Source organism: Glycine soja, chromosome 18, assembly GCF_004193775.1.
Source record: "Glycine soja cultivar W05 chromosome 18, ASM419377v2, whole genome shotgun sequence".
Classification (NCBI taxonomy): domain Eukaryota; kingdom Viridiplantae; phylum Streptophyta; class Magnoliopsida; order Fabales; family Fabaceae; genus Glycine; species Glycine soja.
Genome location: NC_041019.1, coordinates 20,063,240 through 20,072,698, shown reverse-complemented (window position 1 = coordinate 20,072,698; position 9,459 = coordinate 20,063,240). Strand labels below are relative to the sequence as shown.

The 9,459-nt window shown below is 33.3% G+C and overlaps 1 protein-coding gene across 1 annotated transcript; it reads right to left on the bottom strand.

The window, feature by feature from the left end:
* Positions 1-1,132: 1,132 nt before the first annotated feature.
* On the bottom strand, positions 1,133-9,334 carry LOC114397065. Its single transcript, XM_028359192.1, has 4 exons — positions 9,288-9,334; positions 8,797-9,201; positions 8,128-8,714; positions 1,133-1,319 (listed from the first exon to the last, which is right to left on the bottom strand). Exons 1-4 carry the CDS (start codon positions 9,300-9,302, stop codon positions 1,133-1,135), a joined length of 1,194 nt encoding a protein of 397 aa, XP_028214993.1. The 5' UTR covers positions 9,303-9,334.
* Positions 9,335-9,459: the final 125 nt, after the last annotated feature.

Sequence of the window (9,459 nt, the reverse complement as noted above, 5' to 3'; positions counted from 1 at the left end):
AATAATTATATACTATTATCCATTCACAATCTATTAATCTATTATTCACAATCTATTAATCTATTATATAGGTTAAGTTTGTTAACTTTTATAATAATTAACTTTTAAAGTTAGATTAATAATAATTTATGATTGGATGATGACTAGTTAATTATCATTAAACTCTTAAAATATCATACATTTATAACTTTTTTGTTTCTACATAACTGAATTGACTTTTTTTAAAAGAAATTAAAGTTGACTCTAATTTTTTTAGAGAAGCGGAATTTAAATTATTTAAATATTTTTCAAACAACTAAAGCTTACATATGTAAAGTTTACTAAAAATTGATAAATACCATTAGATAAGTTAGTTTCTAGTAACTCTCCCTTAATCGTAATTGTTCTTGCTACAGAACTCGAATTCCAATTCAAACAATTTGTGAACACATTTGATGAAACACAAATCAAGAGAACTCGGCAATACATACACATTAGAGTTCTTCGTGTCTCAACATAATCCATCAAAAAGTAATTAATCTCATTTATAAATCAACAGAGAAAGAAAACAGTGTGATTATTTTTTCAAATGGCAACTTTTGTAAAATAAAAAGAGGATACATAAAACTTCAAGTTTTACTGAAAACTTTAAATATAAATATATTTATTTTTAGTACTTCAATTTCGAAAAATGTTGTCTTTAGTCCCCTGACTAATTTTTGACAAATTAAATGTATAATTTGTGATCTTTTTTACCATACTAGAAACTAAGAATATTTTTTAAAAATTGTAAGACTAAAAATAATTAATTTGGAGATCCAAAAATAAAAATAACCTAAATTTGATGGAAAAATATATATTTAAACAGACAAAAACCATAAAAAGTATTCTCTAAGTTTTGTCCTATTTTTAAATGAATGGATAAGCACTAAGGAGGGAGACAAAGATATGGTGAAACTAGCATTAAGCAAAACAGAAGGGAAGACATAGGCAAATTTACGTGGGAGGGTTGGTTTTAGAAACTTTTTACTGAATAGGGTCTGATTTATAAGAAATTACGGGGGGGGGGGGGGGTTTGTTTTCTACGTGGGTGCCGCCATTGACACCGGCGGGAAGCTTGAACCGCCAGTGGCAATGGCGGGATAGGGGCTGACTAGGAGAGAGGGGGAGGGGTGCCGCCAGCAGCAATGGCGGGATGGGGTAAAACAGGAGAGAGAGAAGTGTCCCGCCCTTGGAGATGGCGGGATAGGAGAGATGCAGGGGAGAGAGGATCCCGCCAACTCGAAAGGCGGGATAGGCTCTGCACAAAACCAGCTATCTTCACGTGATATTTGAAGATACTATTTGAAGATTCAAAAGACTTATTGACTCACTCTTTTCACTTTTAAATAGTAAAGATGCAAAAGACTTTCTTAAGTTCCCCACCTGACTTAATTGCTGTCATCGCAGTCAACAATATTAATGGTGTTGGGTTTACGGTATGGAATGAGAGAATTGCGTTAATTAAACTGTACACGTTGCAATATATACTAACTTGGAGATATTTAAAACCTATTGCTTACGAAGGATGTGTTTGAATTTCTTGTAGAAATTTTTTAAAAGTTGGAGTTATGTTTAGTTGCTTTTGAAAAGTATGTTTGAGAGTAGATTTTTTTTTTTGTTTAATTCAGTTTGTGAAAAGTAAGATTTATAATATTTTTATAAATTCAAGACAAATAAGACTTATAATACTTTTATAAAATTCAGTTTGTAAACTTAAATTTACTAATCCAAACATGCAAGACGATACTTAATTATTATGCTATGCTATGAGAGAAAAAAAAATGCTGAGTATTAGAAAAATATTTTAAAAATTATTTGAATCTTCAAATATCATAGTATCTTCTTTGCCGACGTACCGTTATTTATTTATCTTCAAAGAACATGGAAAACAAAAAAAATATACTCTTTCATGCACAAATTAAATAATTTTTTTCTCATTTTGATTTATCTTTTTAGTTTTAATTTTTTTTATAATTTTGAACACATTTTTTATTCTTATTTCTATACAACTAAACAAGAAGAGAACAATACTAATTTTCTTATCTTTTATTTCTTTCTTATCATACAATTTGAAAAAAAAAAAGGATTTATATATTTTGTATTCCTTTTCCTTCCTTATTTTTCTCTTCTTATACTTTTTTTCCCATAAATCAAACATACAGTTCTCTATATAATAATAATAATTTTAAACCACTCCACTAAATTTGATGGGACTGAAGCTTGGAATTGATGCTCAATGAGGAGACTCAAGCCTGATGCAGTTACGGTTCACATGCATTGAAATTTTTTTTCTATGCAGACTAGGGAGGAGAATAGGGCACTGTATTGGATAGAGAAATCATAAATGACATGCATGCATGACAGCTTAATCAGCTGCGCATCAGCTACGCATGTAGGAGGTGACTTCCATACAGAGTTACTTTAATAATGGTGTACCTTGCTTTTTGCTAAAAAAATTCTTTAAATAGAGCAAACTTGAATCACACTCTGCACTTGCATAGATTTGAGACCGAAGAGAGTATTGTGAAAGAGGAAGAAGCAGTTTTGAAGTTTGATTCTATAGTAAGTAAGGATGTTTTATATTTATTTAATTAAAGTTTTCTATCATTTTGTTTATCTATGATGTACAAATTTTTTATTTTGAAGTAACATATATTATGGTTAGAATGAAATTTGAAGCTCAAATTTAAGTCTATTAATTTTGTAAATTACATTTTAAATTTAAAAAATATTAGTAGTAATTATTTGTAAGCCTTTTTGTTAATGGTTTTTGCGTCTGAATTATTATTTGACATATAATTTAATTTAAGACAAAAAATAATTACATGCTATTTCTTAAGTATTTTGTTGTTTGGTCTGAGTAAGAAGTATTATTTTACTTGTAATAAAATTTAATATAAGTTAACAAAAAGAAATTGTAATTTTAATTATAAAAACAATAAGAAAAATATTACCAATTTTAAAAGTCCCGTCATTTAAATTTACTAACATGGGAATAACAATTTTTCGTGACTATATTTATTAGTAATTTATTGATTTTTAATAATCATAAAAGAAGTTTACTTGGATTTTTAGATTATTTTATACTAGATCAGGTCTAATACTTGTCCAATTTTCGAAAAATAGTAGGTGAATATTTTTTCTCTCCAAGCAATCACTAGTGCAGAAAATTAAAAAATATAGTTGAATTAATTCTTTAACACTCACTAATTTTGTATCTCTTTGTTTTTATCACATATATCATATTAGTTATTATACTTGAATTGTATATATTTCTTTTATCTCCTTGTCTCACTAAGTTTTAAATTAGTTGTTCACCGAGTATTTTTTGCCTTACATATACACGCATGTAATTTAATTAATTAACCATTGAGACTATTAAGTAGAGATGGAGGAAAAATTACGCCTTATTTATCTGTGTCCTCCATTCCTATATATAGATAGTATACTTTCCTACTAATTTTGTCATATGTATATATATATGATATATCCTTCATTACCGAATATATGTCATTTGAGTTAAGTAAGTTCTTCTCGTTAATTAGTACTGAAAAACGACTTCGAAGATACAAATATGGGGGCGCCTAGGCGTGTTGGCCATGTTTCGTCTGAAATTTTTTTAAGTGTAATCCTTTCATTTATAACCCTTCCATTTTGTGTTTGTCTGAAATTTTTTTTTAAGTGTAATCCTTTCATTTATAACCCTTCCATTTTGTGTTTGTCTGGAATTTTTTTGAAAAAAATTGGAATTTTCCATAAATTATTTAATTAGAGTACTTTTTTTTAGAATAAAGTATGAATGTGAAGTTTAAGTTTAATAGAGGAAGCAAATAAATATTTGATATTTAATTGAAGTAATGATTTTATTTGTTAGACTAATATTTGAAGGCAAAGTTTAAGTGAATTAATTTTTTTAATTAGAATTTTTATTATAAAATTAGTATGAGTAATTATTTATTTTAAAACTCCTATTGTTATGATTAATTATTATTAATTTTGATGATGTAGGTATATCATGGATTCAATTATTACAGTGTTGTATTTCAATGGAAGAGTATATGAAGACAGTGATGGTGTAATATTTGAAGGCAGTAAAAAGGCCATTCAGATTAAACGCGGAATTAGTTTCAATGCTTTGAAAAAAAAAATTGGAGATAAGGTAAAGTTAGAAAATAATGAAATTATTTCTACTATAAGTTGTAGATTTTTAGTTTCAGGAAAATATGTTGCATTGCAAATTTGTGATGACGAAGATATTGAAACTATGATCGAAAGTTTTCAACAACAACAACAAATGTCAGTTTTAGAATTGTACGTAGAAAAGGATGTTGCTGGTGGTTCGATGTTTCATGCTGCAAATTCTGTTACGTCATGTGGACGTAATGTATCTCATCATGAATCGGAACTGCCAAGAAATATAAGTAATTTACATGATGATGAAGATGATGATGATGACGATTACCTTGCATCTAACTCATACGTTGAAGAGTCGTTCAATGAAGATGATAGTGATGATGGAATATCTGATACAGACGATGAAGTCACTGACATCGTTGAACCAGTTTCAATTGTTCACCCAACCGAAGGTAAATGTTTGTGAAATACAAAATTAGTTGAATACATCTATCTTTTTATGAGAATTGTATTTAATGGTAACTAAATAGGAGTAGTTTGTTGACATGATTTTTTTTTTAAATTATTAGGTGTACCACAAATTCAAAATCCATTTTGGAATGATGCTATGCATTATAATAATATCAATTGGAGTCATCCGGACGAGGAGGACATTTGTGGTCTGGACATGCCAACGACTTTTAATGTTGGACAAGAATTGTATGTTGGCATGGATTTTGACAGTAAAGATGCGGTAAAAAATGCACTGAAACAATATGTGATGAAGGTGCATCAAACTTTTAAGGTTGTTGAAACGAAATCACACAAATATATCGTTTGTTGTCCCAACAACACCGAAGAGTCTCCTTGCCCTTTTTATATGAGGGCAATTTTATCCAAAAAAACTGATGCATGGAAAGTGACACAATGGGGTGGACCGCACACATGTCTAAATATGACTATGACACAAGACCATGAGAAGCTTGATTCAAATTTAATTGCGACTTGCATAGTAGGTACGTTTTTTATGTTCATATTATCCTACTTTTGTGTTATTTGTTATTTTAATTTGTAATTTTATTTTAGTATTTGAATTACAGGCATGATCAGAGAAGATCCATCAATAAAAATTTCTTTGATTCAAGAAAGGATAAATAGTGAATTTTCCTATAAGGTTTCATACAGAAAAGCTTGGATGGCCAAACAAAAGGCGATTGCAATTGAATATGGCGATTGGGAAGAGTCGTATGCGAAACTCTCGTCATGGCTAACACACATGCAAAATCATTCTCCTGGCTCTTACTTTCAAATACTACATGACGATTTTATTGTTGGTAATAGGGTAAGTCGCGAACATCGTCAGTTTCAACGAGTATTTTGGACATTTGGTCAATGCAAAGAGGCTTTTAAGTACTGTAAGCCAATCATACAAGTTGACGGCACACATTTATACGGCAAATACCGTGGGACCCTGTTAATGGCCACATCGCAAGATGGAAATGGTGGTGTTCTTCCTCTAGCATTCGCCGTGGTCGAAGGCGAGACGCTAACAGCATGGTCATGGTTTTTGGCCCACTTGCGTGAACACGTCACAGATAAGAATGGAATTTGTCTAATATCTGATCGTCACGCGAGTATAAAGTCTGCTGTCGCTAACGAACATCTTGGTTGGCAACCTCCCCACGGTTATCATGTGTACTGCGTCCGACACATAGCCAGCAATTTCAATCGCAAATTCAACAACGCGAAACAAAAAGAGATGTTCAAGAAATTGGGTAAGGTTGATTTTATACATTAATTTAATTTGAGTTTGATGTCTACGTACAACTTTTGATGATAAAAAATTTGATGCAGCGTACACTCCTTGCAAGCATGTGTTTGATCAAAACTTAGAAAAATTTCGTCAACTGAGTCCAGTCATAGCAAGATGGATTGATCGCATTTCAAAGGAAAAATGGAGCATGGCTTACGATACATCTGGACGACGATATGGTCACATGACAACCAACCTATCAGAATGTGTCAATAAGGTGTTGAAAGATTGTCGCAGCATTCCAATAACAGCGTTGGTCAAGTCAACATATAGTAGGTGCCGAAAGTACTTTGTTGATCGTGGTCGCCAAGCCCAAAGACAATTAAGAGAAGGCCAAGTTTATTGTTCTAAGCTTGTTACAGAACTTAGGAAAAATCAAGAACAAGCTTGTTCGCACATCGTTCGTGTGTACGATATCCACTCGACAAGGTTTGAAGTAGAGGAGACCTTCAATCCTATCACGCAACGTGGCGGACAAAAATGGGCAGTTAACTTGAATGGCCATTATTGTCAATGCGGAAGGTATTCTGTGCTTCACTATCCATGTTCACACATTATTGCAGCTTGTGGTTATGTGAGCATGAACTACTACCAATATATAGATGTTGTTTACACCAATGAACACATCTTAAAAGCATACTCCGCACAGTGGTGGCCTCTTGGGAATGAAGCGGCAATTCCTCCTTCTGATGAGGCATGGACACTAATCCCTGACCCAACTACAATTCGTGCGAAAGGTCGGCCAAAATCAACAAGGATAAGGAATGAGATGGATTGGGTCGAACCATCTGACCACCGACAAAAATGTAGTAGATGTGGAGCTGAAGGGCACAATAGGCGTCGATGTCCAATGCAATCTGACCGTGGGAGTAATTCATTTAATTGATTTATGTATGTTACATGAAGATCTTGTATTGCTTTAGGTTTTGTTCAATGTATTTACTTGTTGGTCTTCAATGAAATCGTCAGTTACTTTTTGTTGAATATGTGCTTCTAATGAAATAAAATTACATTTAGAAGTTGAAATAAATGGAGTGGATCAATCGAGGTTGAGTGACATTGGTGTTGATCGTTAGTTAGAAACGTTAGTGTGTAAGTATTTTGTCTACCTTAGTTTTTTTAACTATCTACAATGACAAACTATGGACTTAGTCATTATGGTTTAGTGTCTAAGTATTTTGGTTTAGTGTTTAGGGTCTAAGCCTTAGGTTTTAGTGTTTAGAACTATGGGATTACGGCTAAGTTTTTTAAAATTGAAGGGTTAGGGTTAGTTCTTATTTTTTTTAGGGGTTAGGGGTTACTTCTTATATGTTATGGGTTAGGGCTATTTTTTTTAGTTTAGGTCTAGGGTTATGTTTTTGAATTTGAAGGGTTAGGGTTACTTCTTATTTTTTAGTGGTTAGGGGTTACTTCTTATTTGTTAGGGGTAAGGGTTTAGTTCTAATATTTTATGGATAGGGTTAGTTTTTTGGTTTAAGCGTTAGGGTTTAGTTCTGAACATTTTAGGGTTATGACTAATGTTTATGGGGTTAGGGTTAGGTTTTGTATTTTATTGTTAGGGTTTACTTTTTATTTTATAGGGTTAGGCTTAGTTATTTTATTTTAGGGTTAGGGTTTAGTTATGAAAATTGCAGGGTTTTGGACTAATTTTTATGGGTGAGGTTTATGTTATTTTTATTTTTTGGTTAGGGTTTAGTGCTGAACATTTTTGGGTTAGTGCTAATGTTTAGGGGTTAGGGTTATGTTTTTATTTTAGGATTAGGGTTTAGTTCGGAACAATTGAGGGCTAAGTGGTTATATTTTATAGGTTAGGGTTAGTGTTTCATATTTAAGGGTTATGGGATACTTTTTATGTTTTATGGGTTAGGGTTTAGTTCACATTGAAATTCATCGTTACTTAGAAACATTAGTTTTTTCCCTTTGGCTACCTTTGTTATTTGGTTTAGGGTTCATTGATTATTATAGTTTGATACGCGACATAAATTCTATCCATAAGTAAGCCTTAATAAACTGAATATCATACATTACGCCATGAATGTCAAATTACAAATATACAACAAAGCCTTAATCAACAGAGACATGCAAATCATTCATTTTGGTGTCCGTGATGCCGTGAGGATGTGCCACATGGTCGATCCCATCTTCGTGCTTGGCGATCAGGATTTCTTCTGCCCCGATGCCTCCTCGCTTCTTCTTCGTCAGCCTCCGCAGAAAATGCGTTACGCAAATCAACACCGAATAAGTCACCTGTATTAGGTATTTGTCCCGGTACATTCCATTGTGTTCCTAACGGGGCATTAGGTGTTGGAATTGGCCCATGATATTGCTGTGAAGGGGTCATTGTGGGCCATGAAAATTGAGCTTGTGTTTCCACAAAACCACCGAACGATTGCTGGGTTGCAGAAGTATCAGTGTCATGACCCTGAAAAGGATACTGATACATCTGTGTCGGATACTCAGCAAATGTTTGTGGCGTGTAATACATTCCATGGCCACGCTCCGCCATTTGTTGGGAATATTCTTCCGCTTCAACAGTGTCCCTTCTTCTGTCTATCCCCTGAGTTTCAATACTTGACTGAAGCATGTGAAACTGTTGTGCGGGAAATTGACGCTCTGATGCGGGACCATGTGACACTGGCTCAGTGACTCTCTCTTGCTCTTCGGATAAAATTGTAATTTTTTCCACATAAGGCACGAGATCATCAAATGTGCATGTTTTCCTCCCTTGAGGAGACACCATGTATTGTAATGCCTCTGCAACTTCACCCTGCATTTGTAACGGTAACAAAATTAATGGCCATCATTAAATAAAAGTTCAACTTAAAATTTGAAAAAAAAGTAAAAAATACCAATGTAGCCGTCTTTGCATTTTCTGGGTCAACAAACATCTTTGTCTTTCGCCTATACCAGACCATGTAGTCCGAGTTAAAACTCAATAGGCCTTCTTGTCGGGGATAAGCGTCGACCCTAAATGCATGCCGATTATTCCACTGCTGAATCATTGGGGCGAACAATTGCCCCCAATTTTCGTCATGTTTCCCCTTTAATGTTATGCCATGAATGTTTAGGGGTTGTGAAGGAGACTCTGGAACTGGTTGTTGCATCCCAAATTGTCTCAAGACTCTGTCCGGTTGGTGCCACTCAATAACTTGGAAACAAATTAGTGGCACCACCGCGTACCACGCGAGACTTCCGACTAAACAAACGGGAGGCAAGAATGACATAACGGTTGATGGGTAAGGCTCCCACACAAACTGCATATAACAACATAGTTGTGAACATTGTAGTAAAATAAGACATATAATTTTTTATTTTACAAATACAATAGCATGGTTCTTACCTCATGACGTTTCATAATATCGAACTTGCGACGAAAAACTTTCACATCATCATTGCCGATATGTTGGTTTCCACGTCGCAGCCACCTACAAAGAATAAAATTTAATATACCCTAAAACCATTTATTCTATTAAAATGAAAGACGCTGTTAAAAATGACTGACCTGTGCCCTA